This window comes from Eublepharis macularius, chromosome 19 (genome assembly GCF_028583425.1).
Source record: "Eublepharis macularius isolate TG4126 chromosome 19, MPM_Emac_v1.0, whole genome shotgun sequence".
In the NCBI taxonomy this organism is placed as follows: domain Eukaryota; kingdom Metazoa; phylum Chordata; class Lepidosauria; order Squamata; family Eublepharidae; genus Eublepharis; species Eublepharis macularius.
In genome coordinates this window covers 22875111-22902242 of record NC_072808.1, presented here as the reverse complement: position 1 = coordinate 22902242, position 27132 = coordinate 22875111, and the positions used below count along the sequence as shown (strand labels likewise).

General features: G+C 49.4%; 1 protein-coding gene across 1 annotated transcript in view; it reads left to right on the top strand.

Annotated features, from left to right (window-relative positions):
* The window catches only part of LOC129346546 (uncharacterized), a 37447-nt gene extending 23222 nt beyond the window's left edge, over window positions 1-14225 (top strand). The window contains exons 7-11 of the mRNA XM_055003887.1: window positions 4630-4779; window positions 4996-5087; window positions 6427-6570; window positions 8624-8762; window positions 12933-14225. Of these exons, the coding sequence (XP_054859862.1) occupies window positions 4630-4779; window positions 4996-5087; window positions 6427-6570; window positions 8624-8762; window positions 12933-13423 (1016 nt within the window). The 3' untranslated portion in view covers window positions 13424-14225. The remainder of the gene's footprint in view (window positions 1-4629; window positions 4780-4995; window positions 5088-6426; window positions 6571-8623; window positions 8763-12932) is intronic.
* The last annotated feature ends 12907 nt before the right edge of the window (window positions 14226-27132 follow it).

Below are 27132 nucleotides of genomic sequence, written 5' to 3'. Positions count from 1 at the left end.
CAAGCCTTTCATAAAAAAACTTTCCTCCCAATTTTTAAATCTGGATTGGCCCATAATGTTAGTTTAGCATGTGAGAACGGGTCAAATTGATACTGTCATAGAATCATAGAGTTGGAAGGGGCCATACAGACCATCTAGTCCAACCCCCTGCCCAGTGCAGGATCAGCCTAAAGCATCTCTGACAGGTATTCATCCAGCCTCTTCTTGAAAACTGCCAGTGAAGGGGAGCTCAACACCTCCTTAGACAGCTGATATTATGCACCATACTTTTCTAACGGCAGAAATTGCAGGAGGAACAGACTCCATTTTAACATAAGTAGACCCTAATGCATTCCAGTTGAACGCAGGTTGCTATCTTGAGTGACGCCCCCGACCCAATCTACGTCCTCTGTAATATGTGAAGTAATTGATCACTGAATGATCCATTTTTCATAATCCGTGATTGGTGAAGCTCTGCCAATTTCTGGGTTTACAGGCAACCAGGACTTAAAAAAACGTTCCCAGAAACCCCTGGGGAAGGGGAGGGGAGGGGAGTTCTCTAGAAGAGAATACGAAGCACCTTCAGAATTCCCCCCCCCCCCGTTTCTTGGTACAAGTCACAGCCGCATTTATAGCTGAAGTGCGCCTCTGTTTCAGAATGAGAAAGAGTTCTCCCCTGTCACTTTTTGATGGGAAAGTTACAGCTCCTTTCTGATGATTGAACGGGAGGGGGGGTCATTCTGGGAGGGTAAGGCTTACATTGCGGGTTCTAGGTTAAGGTGGCTGTGTATTGTTGTTCTGAATGGAAATCTGCATGAAGAAACACCTGTTGCCTGGCTCTGCCTTCTCTTTAGAAAAGTGGAACAGGAAATGCCAGGGAGACTGTAGCAACCAGGAGCCAACAGCTTCTCCCTCCTGGCTCTGAACAGGTTAAGGCTTGGCCCTCCCCTCCCCTCCCCTGAAAGTCCTTGTTCTGTGCGCAGAGAAATTCCTGAGACAAATTCCTGAGAGGTAGATGGGAGAGAAGAGGTGAGAGAGAAGTGGCAAGAGGGTCGCTGGAAAAGCAGGAATGGGAGAGGGGTGAGAGTCAGTCGACACCCCCCCTTGCCCAGCCTTTGTTCCTTGCTGGTTTGTCCGTTTCTCTCTACCCCGAAAATGTTGGAGCAAGTCCAGTCCTTGCTGCGTCACATCCAGGATTTCAAGCGTAAATACTTTTACTTTGTAGGGTTTTTTGGTGGGGGGGAGATTGTGCCCTCCAGAAAGGGGAGCCGAGGAGTAATGGGCCTGGCTGTGCCTCCAAAGTGCAGTGGGTGTGTTGCTCCTTAGTTTAGTTATAATTAGTGGAATTGAGATGAGGGGGTTGGGGGTGCAAGCTAGAGGGGAGAGGGTGAAGATTGTATTGGGGGATTGCCAGCTGGAGTGGTTGAGTGTTGTTCAGACGGGGAATGTGTAGTGCGAGTGACATCTGTCAGCAGCAGGACTGAGAAGTTGCTACCTTGCCAGTGTGTGGGGCTGGGGGTGGGCCAGCCCTTTCCTAGACCTCTGCTTATTTGGATATTTGGGGTTGAAAAAGACCCCACAGGGTTGAGCATGCAGTGGCATGAATGTGTGAGGGTGCCCACGCAGCAGTGGTGCTGATGTGTTGGGGGAGGTGGGTGTTGATGCTGGAGGCCAGGGGCAATGGAATTGGGAGTTTTGAGGGGGCGTTCCGCTGACTTCCTTCTCTGGAACTGTTTGTGGGGCTGGTTTTCTTATCTCCCATGCCGAAACCTTAACTATAAAATTTCCATTGGTAAGAAAACATTGGTTGGTTCCAGGGCTTTTTTTCTGGGAAAAGAGGTGGTGGAACTCAGTGGGTTGCCCTCGGAGAAAATGGTCACATGGCCGGTGGCCCCGCCCCCTGATCTCCAGACAGAGGGGAGTTGAGATTGCCCTCCGCGCCACTCGGTGCGGAGGGCCATCTCAACTCCCCTCTGTCTGGAGATCAGGGGGCGGGGCCACCGGCCATGTGACCATTTTCAAGAGGTTCCGGAACGCCGTTCCGCCGCGTTCCAGCTGAAAAAAAGCCCTGGTTGGTTCAAATACGGGTCTCTTCCATTTTCCATTAACAGCTCTGGTGAGCAGCTGAAAGAGGCAGTGTTAGCATCACCTGAGACCAAGCTTTGCAGGTAGGACAGGCGCCCCAGGGGTCCTCCTGGCAGCCCTGAAACATCTCACTGACCTTGGGAAATTGTAGAAAGCCACTGTGTTCACTGGACAAGGGAGCAGAAGGGTGGCAGAGCACGTGAATTCAGGTTATGGGTGTGTCTGCTTGTGAGGAAGGTCAGTGCTGATGTGTGTGGAGGGGTACATTTCCCTTCTTCTACCCAACTGAGTTCCAGTGTTCAGCTATGGCAGGTAAATATTGATTTGGAGAAATTTGCCAATTGTCAGCACCCCTTTATTATATGACAGGAAGGAGGTGTGTTTGGGGGTTGGCATCTTTCCCTCTTGGGTGCAGTTCTGGTTTGTGTTGCTCAAGGAAAGATCTGGGCCTTCCGCAGATGTACTGGGATGTGCGGAGAGTTTCAGCGTAGGTGATGTATTTCAGATCAGATTCCCAGATAAACACTGGCGGCTTCTTCAGAAGCATTGACTCAAGGCAGGAAGATGCCTCGCTCCTGTGCTTTGCGTTCATGCGGGGGCACCGTATTCCCCAGTCGCACTGGTTGCAGAACTACAGTCCCCCTTTGTGCACAACAGCTGCAGTCCTCCGATTCTCGTGCGCAGAAGTGAGCTGTATTTGCACATCAGGATCTTCATGTGCACACATGCCTACCAGATTTGGTCTGAGGGCACTGATCACCTCTTTGGGTAGAGGGAAGATAGAGGCCTGGATTCAGCTCTCCCCACACCCCAAGAGTAGCTGGCACAATCAAAGATGGCTACCCTGGCCATCTATGAAGGGAAGCCATGAAGGGATCCAGACTCCCAAGAGCTACTGTATGCACACAGTCCAAGTTACGGGATGTAAGGTGGTGGTTTTTTACCCTGCTTGAGTTTTTTTTACCCTTTACCATGCATGTGTCAGAACTGTGGCTAGATAATGTCCTTACTCCAGACTACCTTCTGCAATTAGACAACAGTCCATTGTTTCCAAAAGGTTTTTACTGAAGACTTAGTTCATTATAGTCCACTAGCCTGAATACAATATTCAGGATGGTACATGTGAATTGTTACCAATGACAGACCTTATTTGGGCTCAGGGGATCTGCCAGCAGAAACTGACTTCCACATCACCCTTGGTGGTTCAGGACATTCATGTACATGTTTCTGGTGTGTCCTGAATTTGGAGCCAGTGCTGGAGCTTACCTGTCAGGTGAACTTTAGCGTTTGTGATTCTGTTTGTGTAATTTGGGAATTGGGTTTGCAGTTCTGCTACTGTGCTGCAGTTACAAATTCTGAACAACATTAAGCATATTTCACACCTGCCGCAAAAACTGCCTCTCCCCCACTGTAGGTGTGTATGCGCGAAAGAGAACTCGAACGACAAATGCGCTTCTTACAGGCTTTTAAAAGAGTGACAGCCATGCAAAAAATTAGGTTTACAACTTGCTTTCAACTTTTTTGCATTTTGGTGTTGCCTGTAAATGAATGTTTTCTGTCTCGCATGCAGCTTTAGTCTTCCACCCACCATTTTCCCCATACAACTGGACACTTTCCCACTTTTTTGGCCTCATAACTCTATGAGGGAGCTGGAGAAGTCTCATCGGTCTTCATTCCTTCACACCCCTCCCCTGCCCTGACTGCTCTTCCTCCACAGGCATGGATACATAACAGTCTTGTTGCATACAGTTGTCCTTGTAATTATTTTACACAAGAAAAGGAAAGGATGCAACGTCAATAAAATGAGCAGGTCTTTCCCCTGGTCTTGTCAGGGACCCCGGAGAGCAGAGGGTGCAAATAAGAAAGGGTCCTTGTGGCACTGCAGCTGAGTTCCCTCCACGTTGTGTGGAGGCAGGTACAGAAGAATCTTCCTTTGCCAGAGCCGGAGGGAGGGGTCCGGTGCCCTTTCCTACGGGAGGGGCATGAACTGGGGACTTTGATCAAGTGCTTTTAACTGAACAAAATGGGGGAACTGATAAGGAAAGCGCATTAAAACGCACACGCGATTTCAGCCACATTTCTTTTGCTGCAGCTGGCAGAGAAAGATGCCCTGGTGGATTGTGCCCGGTGTTTATAAATTGTGCCATCTGGGCTTTCCACTGCCTTGTCTTGAACAGGCTCTTGGGAGCTGAAGCTCCGTGACCTGTTCTTTAGAGGCCGTGGGCCCCACAGCAGCACAAACTCATAGCCGGGTCAGGTTTAAAGACCAAAATCACATGGTGCATTGTGTGGCCATTAACTGGCTTGCGAGCCCATGAAGACCGCGTGGGTTCTGTGGGATTGGTAAGGGCTGCAGATTCTTATCTAGCAGAGTCAAATGCTCAGCTAAGCATTTCCCCCATTAGGAGCAGATGCCTGCCCAAAACCTTTCAGTTCCTCAAGAAAAATTGCAGGGGATTTAAAGGGGCAGCAGTTTGGCTCAGAGCTGGATATTGTGGTGCCAGTGGCCTGAGACCCTCCTTTCTCTCCTCTCTGCAATTGCTGATCCGTCCACTCTTCCCCCAGCCACCTCCTTGTTGCCCAATCAAGAAGAGGGCCCCGTGCATCAAGAGGATGGGGGGCTTCTGGCACGGCTGTCCCACGGGGAAGTTGGGGGCATCTTCCGCCAAGCAGGCAGCCGGGTGCGGATGAGGGTTCGGAATCGCAAGGATGCAGGTAAGTGAGGATGGGGAGGGGAAAGGGATACATTTGGGGAGCAAGAGAGAAAAGAGAATGGGGAGAAGGAAAACAGCAGAGGGGAGGAACCACTGGCAGGCGGGGGCGGGGGGCAGCCACGGGTGTACAGGAAGAAGGCAGGCTCTGGGGAAGAGGCTAAAGCAACAGGGAGGAAGACTGTCTTCCTTGTGCTGATTTCTCCCTGTTCACTTCCAGGAGTTCCCAGCGATTTGAACACTGCTGATATCGATGTGGGTGAAAATCCTCGGAGCCCCAGCTACCGCCTGCCTCATCCCCAGGAACTGAAGGTGAAGGAATAGGCAGTGGATGGGGAAGAAATGGTTTGGATACCAGAGGAGGGTGAAAAGGAGGACAGGCAGCAAATTGTTAGGATCCTGTCGTTCTGGTGCATGCTCTGGTAACATCTATATCAAATTACTGCAATGCACTGTATGTGGGGCTGCCCTTGAAGACTGTCTGGAATCTGCAGTCGGCACAGAATGCTGCAGCCAGTGGAGTGGGTTGTATATGCTGGCTTCCAGTTTGCTTCTGGGCTCCGTTCAGAGTGCTGGTATTGACCTTTAAAGCACGATGAACCTTGATGCCAGCATACTTGAAGGATTGCCTTTCGCGATACGAACCTACCTGTCTACCCCAGTCACCTTCACACATCTTGCTTGGATTGCCCCTCAGCCCAAAAGAGGCTAGATGTATGGCAGCACAAGCAAGAGCCTTCTCCATCAAGGTGCCAAAACTTTGAAACTCCCTCCCCAGGGAGACACATCTCTCTCCCTTACTGTTTTCTGCCACTGGGTGAAGAGTTTTTGGGTTTGTTTGGCGTGCGCCCAGTAACTCTCATTGGCCTTCTTCACTGGCTGTGATGTTCCTTGTGTTTCTCTGTCTGTGTTTTTTATTGAATTGTTTTGTTTGTGCGTGCGTTTTATTTTAAATGCTGTTTTAATGTTTGCTGTCTTGGGGACCCTGGAAATGTTTTAAATAAATCAATAAATAGGAGACAGGCAGAAAAGACGGCTGAACTTGGCCACATGTGCCCCACACCATTCCAGTCTACAGTGACTGTCTCGTAGCACCGAGCTCGCAATCCTCCGGACGTGTGCTGGGTCACAGCTGTGCAGCTGGGCTTGCAGTCAGAAGTACATTGGGAGGACTCACCTTTAAAAGTGCTCATTTGCTCGGCACTGCAAGGCGGGAGACAGGGCTTCCGGTTTCCCTCCCACCCTGCTTTCACCTAGGAAGGACATGTGGAGCCAGAGGAAAAGGGCAAAAGCCCCCTCCCCTTTTCCACTGGCAAAAGCAGGGGGAGGGCAAGTGGAAGCTCTTGAGTGAACAAGCGCTTTTTTAGGTGAGCTCTCCCAATATCTGTGACCCGGTTGGGCATCTCCTATATCTTAGTCCTAGTAACAAGCCAGGTCAAACATCCCACGGAGGGAGACATAAAACTGTGCTAGAGGGACCTTAGTCTGATCCGGCAAGGTAGTTCTTACACTCTTACGGTTTTGCCATCTGGGCATGGAGCAGGGGTCACTGGGGGTGTGGGGAGGGGAGACAGCTGCGTATTTCTTGCATTGTGCAGGGGGTTGTGCTAGATGACCTATTCCTTCCAACCCTATGATTCTGTCCTTGCAGGAGACGAGTCAATACGCTGTGGAGCTGCTGCGAGGACCCAAAGGGTTTGGCTTTAGCCTGAGAGGAGGCAGTGAATATAACATGGACATTTATGTCTTGGCCCTCATGGAAGGTGGCCCAGCCCAGCAGTGTGGCAAGATCCAGGTATGTGATGCTCTCAGGAACCGGCCCGGCAGTGCCTGGTGCAATAGCATTGCTCAGGCTGAACACTGGAAGTCTTCCTTTTCTCTGAGCACTGCTTCGTCGATGCAAAGGCTGTGGCTTCATGGTACAGCTGCAAGCAGAAGGTCCCAAGTTCAGTCCCCGGCAGCTCAGTTACAAGGCTCAGGTGGAAGGTGATGGGAAAGACCTTCCCATGAGTCCCTGAAGAGCCACGGCCAGTCAGAATAGACAGCACTCACCTGGGTAGACCAGGAAACTGACTTGATCTAAGGAGCGGTGGCTCAGTGGCAGAGCATCTCCTTTGCACGCAGAAGGTTCAAGGTTCGATCCTCAGCATCTCCAGCTGAAAGTATGCAGTGGTAGGTGAAAGGCTGCTTGAGACCCTGGAAGAGCCAGGCAGAGGAGGAAGGACTGGCCTTGATAAACCGAGGGTCTGGTTTTGCTTAAGGCAGCTTGACGTGGCTGTGTGTAAGAGCAGGACAGAAAGAGAACAAACCCAACAAAGAGCTGGGTTTTTTTAAAGGCATGTCTGCTTTGGTGCAGAAAGAAAAGGGCCGTGGGGAATAATAACGCCGCCTGGAATGGGGCGCTGAGACACAGCAACTGCAAGGGAATTTTCTTCCTTTCTAGGGTTGCCAACTTTTCAACAAGCCCCCAAAGCTGCACCTTTAACAAAACTTGACATTCAGCTATTATCAGCTGATTCCCCCCCCCCATGTCCAACCACGATCTGAACAGCTTCACTTGCTGACCTCTGCAGATCAGGTCATAGCAGCAGGAACCAGATGGCGCTAGAGATTCTGTCCTCTTCCCTGTGCTTGTGGCCCATCCCTGTTTCTTTTTTCTCTTCTGACTTTCCAGCCTCATATCAGGCACCAGTTGCAGCAGGTCTGTATTCTTCGGTGATGCCCGGCCAGCAGATGGCCAACCCTGTTAAACAGTAGGGTCCTGCACCTCTAAGGGAGGAAGTCACAGCAGGTGCAGCTTTCCAAACCCCTCCAGTATTGTGATGTGCAGCTGTTCTGTGTACCGAAGCCCTGATGATCTGGGCCAGTTTTCAGAGCAAGACACCCACACAGTGCGGCACGCCCACCTAGTGATGGCACAAGAGCCAACATCCCCTCCTGGGTCTGCGCCATTGCCAGTTTTGTCCAGGGGCTTCGTTGCAAACCAGCCAGCGGTAGCACAGGCCAAATAAAATGCCTTGCTCACGTTGAACAGATTGGCCATGCCAGATCTCCCCCATGGTTCTCCTGGCACTCATGTTAACCAGTAAACGCTTGTCCAGGAGATGCACCTTTGCCACGGTGCATCTTCCGATCAGAAAGTCCCCTATTCCAATCCTGCCTCATCTATGATCCTTCTCATGCTTCCCCCCATACACACCAGTTGCCAATATCTGCAGTGTAACAGCTGCTAACGGACACTGGCCTACATCATAAGGGGCGGCGATGTACGGGAAGCATTGCCTTAATGTGAAGTATGGTTGTTGTGGGGTTCACCTGCAGAGGCACCAGCCTACAGGTGGGTTCTGTGGATTCTGCTAAATTTCAAAGTTGCCACGCAAGCGTCTCATGATCAATGCAGTTCTTTTAAAAAGCCAAGTTTCTAGTCCTTATGGTTATGAAGAAAGGCAAGAAAATGTGTGGATCTTGTGAAAGCCCAGCCCCCCCCCCCATACATACAATGTTGATAAAGATATTGCAGTGGTGTGTGTGTGTGTGAAATGCTGCAGTACTGAGGAAGTCTAACTCTTCCCCGCAGTATACCTTTTCCCTTATTGAAAATGGCTTTTAGGGGGGAAAACAGGCATAAAACTGTCTTTTTCTCCTACCAGCACTAAAAGTAGTTATGGGAGACATTTCTCATCACCAAAATGAAACTGGAGGAGGGTCCCTTCCCCAGAACTGCAGATCTAATGCATACTCCCCCCCCCACACACACACACACAAAATTCACATCAGGGAATCCAAACTCAGGTCCTTGGTATTGTGTGTTGCCTGGCCCTCACTGTGAAACTCTCTGATGGTGGCAGGTGAGCGACCAGCTGGTGGAGATCAACGGGGCACCCACTGTGGGCATGACGCACGCGCAGGCGGTGGAACACATCCGGAGTGGGGGTAGCCGGATACACCTGGTGCTCAAGAAGGGCAACGGCTTTGTTCCCGATTATGGTATGTTTGCGTCGGATCCCTCGCCTCTTTCCTACACAGCAGTGATAGTAAGTCTCAGGCTGACTGTGCCATTCACACAACCCGTAAGAAAGAGCTCCTGCAAAGGTGGGACTGCCCAGAGTGATTTCTTTCTGACTTGGACAGCCTGTCTCCTAAGCAGAGGGAGAGGAGGCAGCCTTTATTTCATCTCTCTCTCTCTCTCTCTCTCTCTCAAGAGGAGATGCTTGGCCCATAGTAGAAGATCTCGTAATGAAATTCTGCCCCAAATATTCTCCATCTCCTCCCTTAGGAGGTTCTCTGCAGAGGCAGGTTCCGGGGCTTAAATATTCACCCCTCTCTCCTCTTCTCTTTTCTTTCCTGCCCCTGTCGTCTTTCGTCCGTCTGACCCTACCCCGTATGCCACCCCAATCCACCCATGGTTCTGTCTGACACCCCCCCCCCTGCCTAATCTGTGCCAACCTCGCCTTATCCTGTCTGATCTGTGATGGCTTCATCCCCAACCCCACCTGATCTGTGCTGGACTTGTCACTTCCCTACCGCCTCCCTCCCCCAAGTCTCCATCTGTCTCCGCCCCACAGGGCAGCCGCTGGCCAGTCTGGCTCTCTGCGTGACCAGCACTCCCCGGGGGGAGCCCTGCTTCTGCCTCGTGGGACGGGTCGAGAATAAATGGTGGGTGCCCAGCCCCCCCCCCCCATTGGACCAATGGAATCACCCATTTCCCAGTATCCTTTAGTGTTCCGGGGGAGCTCTTGTGTCATTGTCTAGGGGAGATGATCCTGTCAGAGCATGCCCTCTCTCCTTGATGCTCGCATCCCAAGACCTCCCGTGTCCCAGTTTAATACTCTTCCCCAGTCTTTCTTCCCCCTCTACCTACCATTACCCCAGTGAACCTTCTCCTGTAGTCAAGGCCATGTGAATTCCACAATTCTGCACAAACACAGGAAAGCTGTATAATTAGGATTTGGCTGCAACATCTTGTTAGGGTGAAGACAGACAGCAGTGGGAGCCATTCAGAATTGCACTAAATTCAAGCATTTCTTTGGGTGGCGCTGATTGGCTGGCGCTTGGGATGTCTCAACCTTCTCATCCCCTTCCTCCACTTTAAATTTTTTGGGGTGCAATAGACTCCGCTTTTTTGTTTTTTAAAAAGTACCAGTACTACTCATATGTAAGGTTGCATTGATTTCCACCAATCGCCCCCCCCCCCGTACAGATCCTGGGCAGGAATGTGGCATGATATAGCCCAATCTTGTCAGATCTCAGAAGCTAAGCAGGGTCAGGACTTAGAGGGGGGACCACCAAGGAAGACTCTGCAGAGGAAGGGCACTGACGATCTGCTCTGCTTCTCACTTGCTATGTCAGCCCCCTGCTGGGATTTGATGGGGGGGGGTGCGTACGCACAAACACACGCAGGCACACACACTGTTCCTGAGGGTCCATTTGCTCTGCCTCTGGCGCGTGAGTGGGCCGGCGTGTGAGGATCAGGACTTGAGAGAACCTCTGCGAAAGGTGTCGGTACTCGGTTCAGAGGAATACCATCACCAAAAAAAGCCATAGATCAATGTTGAAGTGAATAAAAGACCATGCAGTGCTTTTGGTAAAAGAAGAAGAAGGCGGCCTGCCTGAAGCACAGCATGAGGCCATTTGCGCTCCTGGTGCGTCATCCTGTCTTTTAATTCACAAAGCCAGATGGAATTCAGGCTCACATCACAACTGGGGAGCCTGCTGTGATTCCTCTCTTATGTTACGTCTGTCTTCCTGCCTAGCTTTTTGTTAAATGGAAAAAATCCTCTAGCCCTTAAAGCTGCAAAAATAAGCAAACAAACAAATGAAAACCTCTGCATGTGGACGATACCTAGTAAGATCTCCAAAGCCAGAGAGGTCCCAGTAGGGCTTGAAGCTGGGATGTGGGTTTTCCAGAAAATTTTCAGGAAATATTCCCAATTATAATTTAAATATTTTAATAGTCTTAGGAACAGAAGGCAGATACAACCATGGAGAAGCGCGGGCTATGTGCAAACACTGCGTTTTGTCCATACTTCATACCCCACATTTTTCCTCTACCAAGAGTGATTTGCAGCACAGCAGCCCTGACAGCTCGAGAGAAACTATATTGAAATATGTGGGGAGGAGAGCTTTTTGCAAAAAAATACAGCATTGGAAAAATGTCCAGAAATTATTCCAGTTTTTCCATTTTGGAAAATTTCTTACCCCACTTCACTGGTTTCAAGTGATTTGGGAATGGACTTTCAATGCCCTGCATAGCTCACTGACCAGCTGAAGTAGAATAAAGGGTGTGTGTGCAAATTTGTGTAGTGTGCATGCTGCACAGTCCAGCTTTCTTGGTGCAGAATTGTGATGATTCCCCCCCCCTTTGTGCACACTGCCCTCCTCACCTCCTGTCACTCTTTTCAGTGGCCTCCCAAATTTTCCATTCCTCACTAGTTTATTCATGACTTCTCTTCCCCACATTTGCACGATGTGAAATGTCACGGACTGTAATACATCTGAAATACTAGATTCTCCCCTCCCCGCAAAAAAAACCCCCCTTGCTGGGCCTTTTTAGAATCTCTCCCTCCTAGAAATCCAGCTCGGATGAAGAACACAATGGCTTGCTGAGGCCAAAGTACACGTTACGATTTCTAATGTGTTGTGGTTGCTTTCCCCAACCTGACATCGACTCGCATGTTTCCCAAGCTCATAAGGCCTTGATTCAGACCAGGACCACCATGAGAGGTAGAAAGAGTTTCAGGCTTCCGCCTTGTGCAATTTTGCCAGCCCAAAATGGCCCTGGAGGGGTTCTGCTTGACCCCAGTTGGGGGGATTGCATGTGTACTGGTGGGCTGCCCATACTGCCTCCCCAAACATGGCAAATAACACCTCCCAGAGCCATTTCAGGTTAGCAAAATGGCACATGGCGGGTGGGGTGGGGGGGAGCCTGATGCCCCTTCTTACTTCCGTGCCATGGCCCTGCTTGAAATCAAGCCCCACGTTCCTTTACACCTGATGTGCAGCTGCCTGAGTCAAAGTCAGTTCAGGGACACTGAAACACATGTTAAAAACCATAACCCGTCATTTGGCCATTAGGCCCCACTGACAGAGGGGACTCTGGTGGGATCGTTCAAGTGCAACCCATAGGAAAGCCCCTGGGCAGAAAGAAAAGAGCGGTCATGTGTGGACGGACACTTGGCCCCAGGGCTCCTTGGAGGCAAGCCCTGGCCATTGAACTTGCTTAAGTTATGCTCTTTGAGTGGGAAGCGTTTCAGGTGCTGGATCCCCTCCATGGCGGAAACGCCTTGCAGTGGCCACTAGGGAATGGAGCCACTCAAGGGATCAAAGGGGGAGGGAACTGAAGAAATCCAGAAAGCTGGAAATTCCCCTCTGTGTGTTTCCTAGCGTAGAGGTGCCAACTAGTGAGTATATAATTTGTCAAAATAAAAAATGAGGTTTACAGAAGCCATCGGTAGAATGGATGTTTCCCCACCTGCCCTTTCCGCAAGCGGCATGCTGCTTTCTCTGAAAATCCTCTTGGGGGGGGGGGCGGGGTCAGGAAATGAAGGACACTGTGGGGTGCGGCAGCAACAGGGAAGGAACATTGAATCCTTCTCCCTCCACCACTGATGAAAACCAGTAGCAGAAGGAGGTGGAGGAGGAAATAATTCCATCGGAACAATTCCCCCCCCCTCTTTGTTCCTGCAGCACCTGCCCTCGGGTGCATTTTACTTCAAGAGGACTTTCAGGGAAAATCTCCAGAGTCGTTTTCTGGCTCCAGCCCCATGTCCTCCCAGTGTCAGGCTCTGAGCAGCCAGCAAACCCCTGATCCTGCCAGGCTCCACCCCAGCTCGTGAGACTCCATGCTGGCTCCACCTGTGACTTTCCAGATTCTTCCAGCTCCCACCCCTGACTTGGCCTTATGCAGAACATCCGCATTCTGTGTTTAAATCTGGCACCCCTGTGCTGAGGCGCTGTGCGGCTTGGGCTGGAGAGGCCTTCCGTATCAACCACAGAGGCAGCCTACCCTGGTCTCAGGATCGCTGCAAGGTTGGCAGTGCAATCCTAAGAAGAGTTAGCCCAGTCTAAGCCCATTGAAATCAATGAGCTTAGACTGGAGTAACTCTTCTTAGGATTGCACTGTTCATGTCTCTTCTTCTCCCCGCTCCTCTTTTCTAGACCGTGGCTACAGCAAGAGTCCCACCAAGTTGCAGCAGGTGCCAGAGGCAGAGGACAAAGCCAGGCAACGGCGCCGGAGATCAAACCTGCCTGGACCCCCACAACATCAGGGACCGAACGTCTGCGACGGGGGCAGTCAGGAAGCGTCACCCAGTAACAGGCAACAGCTCCCGAAAACGCAGCAGCCTAACCGGCAGCACCGCAGCTCCACCAAGGCTGAGGGGGATGAAGAAAACGAAGAGGGCGAAGGGGGCTGTAGGCATCAGGAACAAGGGAAGACTGCGGGGGGTGGGGGGGACACCTGCAAGCTCCTTTCCCCCAGGCCCAGCAGGAAGTTACGTTCTGATCTGGTCCCCGGTCCCTGGCTTGTCCCCAGCAAGGAACGCCTCTCCCGGGCTCTCTGGGGTGTCTGCATGGGGCAGGGGGAGGAGGAGGAACCAAAGGGTGAGACAGGGAGGGGGAAGGGCATGGAGGTGAAGAGGCGGAGCTAGAGCCCGCTCTCCTTGGTGCATTGCAGAACTGCCCAGTGCCTGGGACAAAGGCACTGCCCGCCACACCCACCTGGACTATGCAATATGATCTTTTCCCATTTTTTTGCTCCCATTACTCCATTCATAATATTTAATGGAAGCTTTTGTTTTTCTCTTGCCGCCATCCCTCTTCCATACTATGCAGTGCTTCTTATCACAACCCTCTCCCCCCTCAAAAGAACAAAACTGTCTTGTCGTCGCCACATTCTTTGGGACTGTGTAATGTAATCTTCCATTCAGCTGCCGCCATCCAAGAGCTTCAGCAGTGACTGCCCTTTCTAAAACTTTCTGCCCCAAAATCTCCTAGGGTGATGGTTCCCGAGCAGCATTCCTAGGAACTACAGAGTTTCCCAGAAGTTGATCAGGAGTTCCTCAATAAGGTTGGTGATGGCAGGCAAGTTGTCCTAAAAGTGGGCATACACATGGTTGCCCAGCTACAGGGGCGTGATGAACATGTTCTAGGATATGCTCTCATTTTGCACAAGGTGATGGCTAAAAACAGGTCAGATTGGACTGGACACAAACTTAAGGGGAACCCTACAACATGCCCAGAGTTTGTATTTTTTTATTACGTTTTTATGCCATCCTTACTCAAAGGACCTCTGGGCCATGTACATCATTTTCATCTCCGTTTTTATCCTCACAGCAACCTTGTGAGGCAGGCTAGTCTGAGAATGGAGAGTGTGTGTGACTGTCCCGAGGTCACCCAATGAGCTTCCGTGGCAGATGGGGATTCGAACCTAGGTCTCCCAGATGCTGGTCTGATCCTAACCCTAACCCTAACCCCCTCACATACCCTGCGCATTGCAGAAGACTCTGGGTCATAGAAGTCACATGAAACGAGGACTGGCCGTTGTCCCTGGGAACTGAGAGTACAGCCACGGGACATACACCCGTGTTGTGCACTGCTGTGGGCTGGCTGCCTTTCAAGGCACTTTGTCTGCCATCGCTGATCTTCTTACGGAGGAACACCTGTTAAATCTCTGAGGAGCCCCAGGGTGGAAAGTCCCTATTCCGGTGCCCTTTCTTGACTTGCCTTCCAAGACTCTCTGGTGGTTTGTTCCACTTTCTCTGAATCTCTCTCAGCAAAGTCCAGTAGGATCATTCATCCTGTCTCTCCTGTGCTGAGTAATAGTTCGGTGCCCCCCTTAGACCCTTTCCACTCCATTGGTGCCTCAGGCCACCCCAGAGAACACAGGATGGTGTCCCTTTATCTGCCCACAATGCCTCAGTCTTCTCCACTCTGCGTGTGCCAACCCGTGTGCATGACGGCCAACCCACATGCCATTTGGGATACAGAAGAGCCCTGTGTGCCCATGCCACATGCACCCAGCCATGCCTACCCGTGCCATGAAACTCTTGTATGCAGGTCCACATTCATTGGCAGCTCAGAATATGCTGTTCCTGGCCAGCAATTTCAGCTTCTCCTCTCTGATGGATCACGGCGTGCTCCTACTGGTGGGCGCGGCCTTGTCTTGCTTCACTTTTTTCCTTGTTGAAAAGGCTTGCTGTTGGCAGTGGATTGTGAAAGTTGCTGTCTAAATATCTCTCCCCCCCCCCTTTGAAAAAAAACGGGAGATGTTCCCTGCCATTGAATGTCTCATGTTACCTCTCGATTCCTTGCTTGATACATCGACCCAGGCGCTACCCAGCATGCTCAGGGAAGGAGGTGTGTGTGGGCACAACACCAGGCCATTGAAGCAAAAGTGTGCCCTGTGCCCCCCACCCTTAGGAGCCAATGTGCATTGCATGTGATGCTCAGAGATAAATTGATAGGAACGTTGCATTCATCCACAAGGTGCAAACACTTGGCAGAAACCGTGCTTTACACCATGTGAGGCTCACATATGTCAGGGGGACATGTGTGACAATGGCCATGGGACATATGGGAAGCCCAGCTCATTGCTTTCAGAAATCTGGGAAGCCTGCCTAGAGGCCAACTTCCAGCAAACCTCGCCCGGCTCCAGAAACTACGTTGTTGGGTGTCAAATCTTGGAGAAACTATCTTTAACACCAGATGTCCCACCGCCTACTCTCAGGCGTATTTACAGAGGTTGGTTGTCTGCGTGAGGGGCAAGTTCTTCTTCCAGGACTCAAACAGTCTAAAACCCACCTACAGTTCCAAGTAATGGAGTGAGTGGGGATCTGCTTTGCCCCATGTGAAATGAATACTGATTGCTCCTTTTGGCTACGAAAAGGACCCAGCTGTAGAATGACCAGGCATAAGAGATCTCTGGTTTGCAACCAATAGCTTGGAAACTACAGCTGGGTCATTCCTTCCCCACCAGCAGCAACTGTGGGTTACACCAATAGCAATACCACCATTTTGGGGTGGGTGGAGAGTGCCCTCAAGTCAGAGTTGACTTACGGTGACCCCTGGTGGGGTTTTCATGGTAAGAGACTAACAGAGGTGGTTCGCCATTGCCTGCCTCTGCCACCCTGGTCTTCCTTGGAGGTCTCCCATCCAATTACTAACCAAGGCCGACCCTGTTTAGCTTCTGAGATCTGAGGAGATCAGGCTCGCTGGGGCTACCCAGGTCAGGGTGTCTTACTGGGTAGGTGTATTTTAAAGGAAGAGAGATTGGTGAAAATATGAAGAAAATAAGAGCAGGGAAGGAAAGAGCAAGAGGAACATGAATGGTTAAAAAAGGATGGGGTGGAGGTGGGTGAGAAGGCGACTGCAACAGACGCTGGGCTTGTGCCCTTCTGATCATTGTGTGCAAGACAGCCCAGCAGGCATGCTTTGGCCTTTTGAAATTGGGGGCAGAAGTGATGGTGAGATGAGAAGTTGTTGCAGGCATGCCTGGCAGTGAAGTTATGCAATAAAAATTATTTTAAAAAAATCTTACAATAGAAATGAAAAGATTCTGATTTTTCATTGCTTTCTGCTTGCCTACGCTTCCCAAAGACCCTGGATAAAAACGAAGTAGGCTCAGCTCTTTTGAGGACTAGCAAATCAGCTGCCATTTCTGCCGCAACCCGTCCCGAACCCTTGAGATAAGGCAAGCTGGGGGGCATGCCTCCACCCCACTGTGGTCACACACAACAGCTGGGGATGTGCTTCTCATCTGTATCAGAAAATGCATCTCCAATCTGTGTGGTGGTGGTAGCGCTGCAATTCAGAAGCACATTCAGGTTGGCACAAGCCTTTTCCATTCCTCGCTAAATCCATGAATGAATCTCACCCCTCCTAGATTAAGGAGGCCAACTTTACCAATACAGGAGCCCTGGATCTATTGCAGCTACTTGCTCTATCTGGTGCCTGAGCTTAGTGGATAGCTGTGTTAATTTTGTTTGGTAAAAACCAAAGTGTAGCTGAACTTGACTCTGTGTGTTGGGTTGGGTGTTTTCCAAGATTCTTCAATTGTCCTGGGCAGCAAACTCGATCCTGAGAATTTCAGCATTCATTTTTTCTTAAGTGTCTAGTCCCTGTGGTTGTGAGCATGGGTATAATGACATAAGGGCTGCCCCTTGTGAAATCTCGAAAGCCAAAGGAAGGCCTAAGTGAACGTCAGGGAATTCCAGGGCTCCAGTTCTTTGCATGCTCATGAATAAAAGAAGCAAAATATATTATGCAAAGTGACCAAATAATAGACACGCAAATGTGCCTGACTGACGTTAAGTTCTACTAAGCAGCATTCCTGTCACAGCAGAATTCTTATTTTCTTTTGTGGCACAGGTGCATATGCAGCCCTGTCTGCACCAAACAGGAATAGCAAGATAAAGTGTTTGTATTATCAAAAGATAAATTTCTTTATGCCTTCACACATTCTGGCTCTAAACTGATGTGCAGTGGAGATGTGGCTCAAATTAAGCCCTGGTTGCAAGTACAAAGAGTTGCATGTCTCTTTTCCATAGAGTTGACCCAAAGTTTAGTGCTACCCTGAGCAAATAGATTTATTTCTTACCATGTGCTCAGCAGCATAAAAAAAAAATACGTTCAGGAGTCAGCTATTTTCTCATTTCCATTGATAACCCCCGCCCTTTCCCTCGGCCCCTGGGCCTGTGGTCTGGACAGCCAATAGTGGAGATCATAAAGCTTCCCATCCTGTCCCACCACCCTTGGCCCACCTCTTCCCGTATAGCAGGAAGTGACTCTTTAAGATAACTGAAGCAAATACCTATTGGATCTTGGCAGCCAAGGCACCTGTCTTTGTAGCTGGGCTGGCACCAATTAGGGCTCCCAACATCTGCCATCAGCCCAAACCAGTGATGCCCAGTGGGGTGCCCAACACTGGCGTCCACTTCCTTGTTCACCAAAATATCTCTTCCCCAAATCAGAAGTCAGAAGAAGTAGATTTATTGTCATTTGCTGTAGGCCATCACAAGATAAGAGAAATATGCTTCATCTAAAAACAGTTACGTCCAGCATCATAGTTAGAAAAATTAAACTGAACAAGGAATCGCACTGGTAACAGGGACACCCTATTCATAAATGCCTTGGATCAGGGCCATTTCTGCACGGCTTACCTCAACCTGGAACGCTTCGCAACATGCTGAAAAAAAGCAGGGAACCTGTCCTCAAAATTATGGGTCTGCCTGGAGGTGGTTTTCCAAATTTATGAATCTTCGGGAGGGAGTAAAAAATGGGGACTCTTGGGTAGCCTTGAATGAGAAATTCATTAATATACCCAGATTTGCTGCCTCTTGTATAACAATTTTGATTAATTTCAGAATATGTACTGGGGGGGCCCTGGGGAGCTGGTTTTTGCCCCATTGGGGAAACTTCCACGTAGCCTAGCAGTACCTGTAAGTTTTCTCCCTAGGGTTGCTGAAAGCCACCCTGGGCCCACATACCAAAATTCCCTCTGTGGCCCCTTCCCACCAACTAAACCCAAACCAAACCTCATGTGGAACAGCCAATCATAGAATTTCTCTAGTGTTGCCAGGTCCCTATACCCTCCCAGTGGGGGGAGGGGGGACCTGGCACTTGTGCCAGCAGCGAGGTCTTCGTGTGCCCGCTTTGGCGTCTGTGCAATGACATCACCCCCGGAAGTGATATTGTCACGCCGGCCAGGGGGGCGCTCCCGTGCTTCATGCGGGGACTATTTGGCTCTCTTGGGGTCCAAATTGGCTCCAAACAAAGCGCAGGAATGCTCCTGTGGCTGGCATGATGGCATCGCTTCCAGTCATCGTGACCCTTGGGACTGCACATGCGGTACACTTCGTGGGGCGCCTGCCACTGGCAGGCAATCTTGCCACCTCCCACCATCCATGGGCGGGGAGGCAGGCAAGGAGGCAACCCCCCCAGGAGTTTGCCCGCCACTGGCAGGCACCTGGGAACTCTAAATTTACCCTGCTGCATAGCGTGACGGGGGATCTCCGATTTTGTTCCCCTTGTCTCACCTCAGAGGCCCCGAGTTTCCTCAGTGGGGCAAACGGCTGCTCCTCAGAACTGTTTCAGGTCAGGAAAAAGGCGGGGGGGGGCCTTAAACTCCTTCTTCCTATGGATCATTCATGATCCCAGTCCAAATCAGGCTCATGAGTGCCCAGGAACTGAGCTCTAAGCGCTTGACTCCAGGCACATGTCTGGGGAGGCCTGAGGGGGGGCGGAATGAGAAGTTTGTAGTGTGTGGATCAGCCCCTCAAGGAGCTCAACAAGGGGATGGTGTCAGGTGAACACACCTCTTCATTTTTCCTTCTTCACGTTCTAACCGGATGCCTCATCTTTAAAAAACTGTTCAGAACGGCCCTACTATTACGCTGGAGACTGAATTCGGGAAAAAGTTTACTGGAAGGAATTAAATATCGGCCAGAGGAAGACTTGACTCGAAATGAGCCGAAAGAGACGGGGCCAGCAAAGCTCGTCCTGGCCAACTTCTTTGAAGTGCCGCCTCTGTTTCACCTTATCGGAGGAAAAGAAAAGGCCGCTTTAGACTTCATGCCGAAGGACTCTGTTTGCTCCGTAAAAGGCAACCTACAAAACAGAAAAGCCAGATATATATAAATAAGTTTCGGGACTGGACTTGTAATTGTATTCACATGTAAACGACGATACGTTGTATGTGTAGATTGTAATGCATGACTAATATTACGAGGCATATATACGGCATAGGGTGTTTGATTATAACCCCATTTCCCGCCTCCTTGAGCTTAAGCTCCTTGTTTTTTGGTTTATGAACTGACGACAGCCAGAGCTTTTGTGAGGAAATGCCCTGTCATGGCTGCCACGCAGTCATCTCCTCCTCCCACAATGTACAAGATAAGGATTGTCCTGTTCCAGTACAGAGTAAATTTGTCACCTGGAGGGAAACTGGTTGTGTTGTTTTTAGGAGTAAATGTTTTGTTAACTTCCCACAACAGAAGGCTGTGGTATCTCACAGGGTTGTAGCTCATGGGGCGGTGGCAGCAGCAGCAGCAGACAGAAAAATGCACTTTGGCGGCTGAATGTGCCAACAAATGGCGGGGAAAGATTCCTCTCAGGGATCACACCCCTGTTTGTGCGACTCCATTCGCCTTGCAGAACTCTTTGCAGAAAGGGAGGGGGGGGTCTGGGCTGTGGAAATCCTGGCGTGCTTTGGGAGCAGCGGGAAAAGGCCAGAAATGCACCTGCATAAACAAAAACGGGTGAATACCTGAAATTTAGGAAAAGGTGTGGCCTGAGTAGTGCTTGACTGGAGAAGTGCATGGTGTGAGATACACATTCCCCAGCTGACAACATGGCGGTAGTGTGGGAGACAGAAGTACCGCCTCTTGCTTTGTACCGTTCACGATAAGCATCTTCTGGCTCCCTTGGGGCATGTATGTACAATGCTAGAGTGCAGCAGATCAGGAAGAAATTTCTCATGGCGCCTCAGAGCTCTGCATCATCATATTATTGCCTGATGGGGAGGGGCATTTCCTAACTGCTTTTCCCTCCCCGCCAAGGAGTCACTATCTTGAGTAAAACATAAACCTCTGTTGCTCGTGGAGAGGACACGAGGGTTGCCCTCCAGGGTTGCCACCCAATCTCTTACCCTTACTCGGCATAAGGGGCTCAGCCAAATGGATAAATGATTTGGGAATTGAGACTGGGAGGAGAACATCAGCACAGCAGTTCCAACCTCATTCTAGTCATGCTTACAACAACCTTGCAATATCATCTGTTCTCATCAGCGTATTGGGAAATGGGGACTCGGTTCACCAACTCTGAGATGGAGAAATGTGGTAGTACCATCCCAGTGATCCTCAAGCACCGCTCCAGCTCCATCCAACCCTCCAAGATGCAGGAGGAAGACAGCAACCCAACCCTGGCTGCCCCTCTCCACACCTCTCTGAGCATAAGGCTGACAAGCGCTACCTGCCTGCCTCCCCTTGCCCAGCCTAGCCTTGAACCCACATCTAGAGAGGGGAAGACTTCCTTCCAGTGGGGCAGCCCTAGTCTTGCAGGATCTCTTTCCTCCTGCATCTTTCTTGGTCGAGCTGGCTGGTCAGCAAGCACACTCCGCTAGGGCTGCCCCACTGTGCACCTGCTTGGAAATCAACTGTAAATCAACTGAAAAAGGACATGGGTTTAAATCCAGGGACTCCGTCACTTGTGAATCTAGCGAGAGGCTGGCTGCATATTTCCTCTTATAACCTTGTTACAGAAATTACTTTTTTAAAAATATCGATGTCGTGAATTAGAACAAGGTTGTAATAGATTGGCATTATATTACAGAGCTACATTAACCAGATTCTTTTTAAAGCCTACAAAGGCCCTCCTGTGGTGGAGGAGGCATTACAGCCATTGGTGTGTGTGTGGGGGGGTAAGGAAAGTGTAGGGGGAAACCCCCTGCAGCAGTGGAAGCAGCCCCCATATGGGAAAAATTGCAGCAATTTGAGGACAATATTGTGTTCGTGTCCCGATAAAGTCCTGCCCTAGCTTGCATGTCACACTGGAGCTAAACTTCCATGTAGAAATCTTGTTTTGAATTGCTCTAAATGCCTCAAAGATATTTTGGAAGCAAACGACAGAAATATTTTAGATATATATATATATATATATACAAAATGATGACAAATATGAGTCCCTGATTGAAACACCAGAGCGTTTTCTTTTGAAATGCAGTCACCAGGTACGTGGGGAATTATGACTGCAATCGTGGTGCAAAGGGAGGAAGTTAACCCCCCCCCCCCCACCATCACATGCACCTGAAATGCCCTGGGCAGCTGCTATTTGCAGCCATTTGAAATGTCTGGAGGACTTGTGGAAGCTCGCCCGTTCTACATTCAGCCTGAAGACAGGTGCATTTTCTTATTTCTCTGAGATAACATGCAACTGTATTTCCATTAAATCAATCAGCGAATGGCTTTTATCAACGATCAAAAGGGCAACTGTTGCTTTTTGTCTTCTTGTGATCTTTCCCACAAGGCCAAGAAAAAGGATTCTGGGCTTCGTGGTCCTTTGGCCTGATTCAGCATGCCGCAGTTTATGTTCTGATGCTTCCAGGTGGATTCTGGCAGATGAGTGCCGGTCAGAATGGAGACTGACCACCCTTTCTACACAACCCAGCTTCTCTCCACTCGTATTCTGACCCTGTTGCACACCAGGACTCCGGGGCGAGAAGGCCGGGCTGGCCATGCGCTAACGTGAGTGATGCGTTGCTTTGGTCTAGGCTGCTTTACCTTCTTTTCCTGCCCAGCGAGCAAGCTGGAACAGGCCGGGATCGGCCCAGAACTCTCCAACGCCCTGCATTCCGTCAGGATTCTGGTGTCACCCCAGCAAGCACGTTAAAACGCAGACGATAATACTGGCTTTGTTTGCCTGGCAGCCACAGTGCTGGGATCCCTCTTGGCTCTGGAGGTTGTGAAAACGGTAGAGAGCACTTAAAGGACTGGCTTAGCTGAGCCAAATTATCACTGGAAAGTATGATTTAACAAGAGGGGAGGCAAAATAAGCATTTAATGTTCTTTTTGGGGGGTAGATTGTAGTAGGTATATTCCAGTAGTATCACAACATATACCTACTGGTGGTGGAGAGTGTTTTCCAGTTGCAGCTTAGGGTCTGTTGCGTATTTTATTGACTTCAGTGGAACTCATTGCCACCTGTTGTGTATTTTCTCAAAATGTCTCCTAGTGGATAGGATTGCTTTTACCTCCACCTGAGTATATTGTCTGTGGTTTTCCTCTATTTCCCTTCATGCCCACTGCTCCTTAACTATCTGGGTGCTTTTTGCTGGCTTAAAAAATTGGTAGTAGGCATACATCCTGACCTGGATGGCCCAGACTAGTCCTGTCTTGGCGGCTCTTGCCTGTTCACCGAACGCTGGCGGCTTTTCCCCTTGACTCCAGACGTTTCCATTTTTAAAATGGCAGCAGGCTGTTTGGATTCTGTTTCTTCCGCACCTGCAACCACACATCTTTTAAGGACAGCCGGCAACGGCAAACACTCCTCTGAAAGGCTGAAGACAACCAGCATCAACCATCTTGTCCTCCGGGTCCCATCGCCAAGAGCCACTCTTCGTACGTCCATTTGTGAAACACATTTAGATATCAAAGGTGCATAAAAAGCTGCACCTAAACTACACAAGCTTAGGGAAACCTTTCAGAAACACACCAAAACCTGATCAAAAGCAATTCAATGCCCTTATATTTGGGGGCGGTGCTGGGGAGGCTGGAATTAAGAGAAGAGTGAAATTGTAAGCAAAGTTACTCCAGTCTAAGCCAGGAGGAGGAGGAGGATTTGTGATTTATTTTGTTGAATTGTTAACCTTCCCGTCTGCCTAATTACTCAGGGCACGTTAACCACATCACAAAACCAGCAAATCCAAATCCCATTAAAACGAACATGATATTACGTTGCATGATGATTACCTCAGAACTACTTGCCCACAGCCATTAAAAGACAGAGCAAACCAGGTCTCAAGAGAGTTCCAGAAAATGTTCAGGCCCCTGGGGCCTCATGAAGCTGCTAGAAATGTCTCTCTCTCTGTTCTCATGAAGCTCAGACTGGCACAGACGCACGCTTCATGGCCCTCTTGGTTGGCCAAGGGATAATTTAAGCCTTACGTATCACAGGTAGTCATTCTTAATTGTTTTTTGCTTGCTTGCTTGTCTAAATGCATAGCGGCTAAAGAAAGGAGCTACAATCCTGAAGGGCCACGGGAACACACAAGGTGCCCTGAGGCAAGCCTCTCCTCTGCCCTGTGAGCCTCAGGCCTGCATCTGAGATGTGGGGATATTAATACTGGCTTGCCTTACAGGACAACGTAAGGACTATATATGTGAAGTTCTGCACACTGAAAGGGCTATACAAATGGTAAGCGTTAAAATTATATACTGCCAACCAAAAACAAATCTTCCTCTAACAGAGTGTACTTAAAATAATTAAAATATACACAAGGAACCCATCTCTGCAACATTTTATTTTAAAAACTGTTTCCACTTCAAAGCTGGAGACATTCAGTCAGTTCAGGGCTTTTTTTCAGGGGGAACGCAGGGGAACGGAGTTCCGGAACCTCTTGAAAATGGTCACATGGCTGGTGGCCCCGCCCCCTGATCTCCAGGCAGAGGGGAGTTGAGATTGCCCTCCGTGCCGCCAAGCGGCGCAGAGGGCCATCTCAACTCCCCTCTGCCTGGAGATCAGGGGGTGAGGCCACCAGCCATGTGACCATTTTCAAAGATGGCAACCCACTGAGTTCCACCACCTCTTTTCCCAGAAAAAAGCCGTTTACAACAGTCCTACAAGGCAGAGAGATATGATTATTCATTTGTTGCTAAAAGAGAGTTAAAGACTTAAGGTCAAACTGGAGTGAGATTTGAACAGGTGCTTCCCTTATGGTTTTGTTACCTGGCTCTGAACTTCCCTTATCCTGACCCTACTGTCTCCCCATGACCCTCAGGAGTCTAGAACCAGGGGTGGCATTTCTTCCAGGTGAATTAAGCTGGAAGAAGTGTCCTAGGATCAGGGAAAGACTGTAATATAGTTAATAGCTTGCATGTCTGTTTTGTCGTGAATCCAACTCTGTGCCTATCTGCCAAAAGAATTCAAGAAGGAGCTAATTCATGGTCTTCATCTAGTAGAGGAACAAGAAATTAAAATTCACTGGGTGAGGAGATAGTAAGTGTGCAGTAAAAGTGGCTTCGTTTCTGAAGCTGATGTTTGCATTTATTTCATTATATTTGCATACAGATGTAAGCAGCAGGGAACCACAGAACTCTCTCCTGTGCATTCATGCAGTAGGGCAGACACATGCAGCGACTTCAGACCACCTGTGAAGGTAAGCCAGTACTGGGTGGTCCCTCCCATCTTCTGCTTCTAGTGATGCAGAGGAGTTAGCTGTGTTAGTCTGTAGTAGCAAAATCAAAAAGAGTCCAGTAGCACCTTTAAGACTAACCAACTTTATTGTAGCATAAGCTTTCGAGAATCACAGTTCTCTGGGATTCTCTCTGTGATGCATCTGACGAAGAGAACTGTGATTCTCGAAAGCTTATGCTACAGTAAAGTTGGTTAGTCTTAAAGGTGCTACTGGACTCTTTTTGATTTTGCTTCCAGTGAGACAGTAGAAAAGAACAAGAGTCCAGTAGCACCTCTAAGACTAACAACATTTGTGGTAGGGTAGGAGCTTTCATGAGTCACTGCTCACTTCTTCAGGTGCTACTGGACTCTTGCTCTTTTCTACTGCTACAGACAGACAAACACAGTTCCTGACTTGACCTATCTCCAGTGAGACAGTACAGGCAAAAAAAGGTACGTTACTTTCACCCTTGCTTCTTCAGATGGCAACACTGTGAACTCTTGGTGTACATTCTTACAATCAGTACAGAGGGGTCAAATGTTAACATTTCTCAAGACAAGCAGAAAATCTCCTCTACCCCTTAAGACTTTATTCCTTTGGTGGAGACTCTGAGAAGGAAACTAAGGGAGCTCTCCTTATTGTATTCAATGGGCCATATTCCCAACTTTGCCATCCTGCGCCTTCAGCTTTCTGAGCTGGAAGAGAACAAAGGAGTGGTTTTAAAACGCAAACATCATTTTCTCCCTCTCCGATTAGGCTGGATTGTGTGTTGCTCTGTCCCCTGGGAAACCCTGATAAAATGTTAAACTGACGGGAGCCTGAAAGAGAGAGACTGTAATTCTAAACCTGATTCTTTTCAAAGGATCTCAATAATCTGGAGAGTGAAAAAGACCATACAAGCGACATCCCAGTTACATGTATTGCCACGGCTCTGTTCTCTGTGACATACCTATTTCTTAGGCCAAAGGCTTCGGAGCCGGGCCTGCTCCTAAGCCTTTGGACAAAGGCATCATTTCCATAAACCAGCTGACATAGGCATACTAAGCTTTTGGTTGAAAAATTGGTGAAGGGGAAAGCTAGACACAATTGTTACAAAATACACTCCTTAACAAACATATCCTTTGTTTAAATTTACAAGGAAACTGATATTGGTAAATTGCAAACGAATAATCCGAATAAGTTAAAATGCCTAGATGCAAAAGTTCTTCAACTCAGTTATTTCATCCATCAGCTACAACTCACAGCATCCTTCTAACTACTTACTAACCAACAACAGTAATGAGACAAAATTAAAAAAGGAAATGGCATGTCTTTCCGGGACAAGGAGTGGGCTGTATGTACAGTTGCTATCTCCAGATGTTGCCCTTTATACCCCTCGCTGAAGCAGGAGAAAGGGCAGTCCCTGTTCCTTCCACCCATCATTCTGTGGTCCTGTCCTTTCTAACCCGTTGTAGTGACCAGGTGTGCCATTCAGAGAGGGAGGAAGGCACAGGGAGCCATAATCTTTTCTCCCATTTCAGCTATGAGAGGCAGCGACCCTTGCTGGCAGATCATCTGTTGGCTGCCAGGAGAATCACTAGTACCGGCACAGAGAGACTTCTATATGCATGAGGCCTCATTAAGAGGCTACCTCTAGCCATTTCCACACCAGAGTTTCCCTGCGTGGAATGCAGGAAGCACTCAAATTTAATGCCACGCAGCATTGTGCTCACTCGGGCTCACAGCCCTTCAGTTTAAAGGCTTTCCCTTTTAAACTGAATTAAAAACAAACACATTTGATCTAGTTCAAGGGGGGAACTGTAGAGTGTCTCCAGGTGGAATGTTTATGTGGCTGCTCCATCTGCAGCTAGCATGGAGGGGAGGGGGGAGGACAGGGACAGCTATGCTCTGCTTTCAAAATGGTGCACAGCAGCCTCATTTTGGCCTTTTAAAGGGCTCTTTTCCTTTCCCAGCCATGCAGCTTTATGGTGTGGCTGAAGGGCTGGGGGGTGGTTGGAACATGGGGGTGGCACCATTGCCATTGCTCAGCACTGCTGCTCAAATGCGATGGAGGAAAAGGAAGGTGGGCAGGTGCGGTGGCAAAAGCCATCTCGTGGTGGGGGTGGGGGTGTATCTTCATACTCCCTTGTAGATCCAATCAGGAGTCTGACTTCCTTAAGGGGTGAGCCTTTCCCTCGTCCTTCTGAAGAATCCCCCAACAAACTGCACACCCTGTGATACTTCAGGCAGTAAAGCAAACTTGGACCATGTTCTTTCCCAACAGCGCAGAGTAAAGCACTTTGGGAAAGAAGATACTGAGGACAGGGGAGACCTGCAAAGGAGGCCCTGAGAACCGTAAGGGTGCTCCAGTTTGAATGTCCAGGGGGAGATGTAGCAGGCCGGCCAGGGTGGCAAGATTGGCAGCAGCTCCGGGCCTGTGCCTGCAGCTGTCCTGCACCCGCAAAATACCTGCCAAGAATCTGAGATAGAACA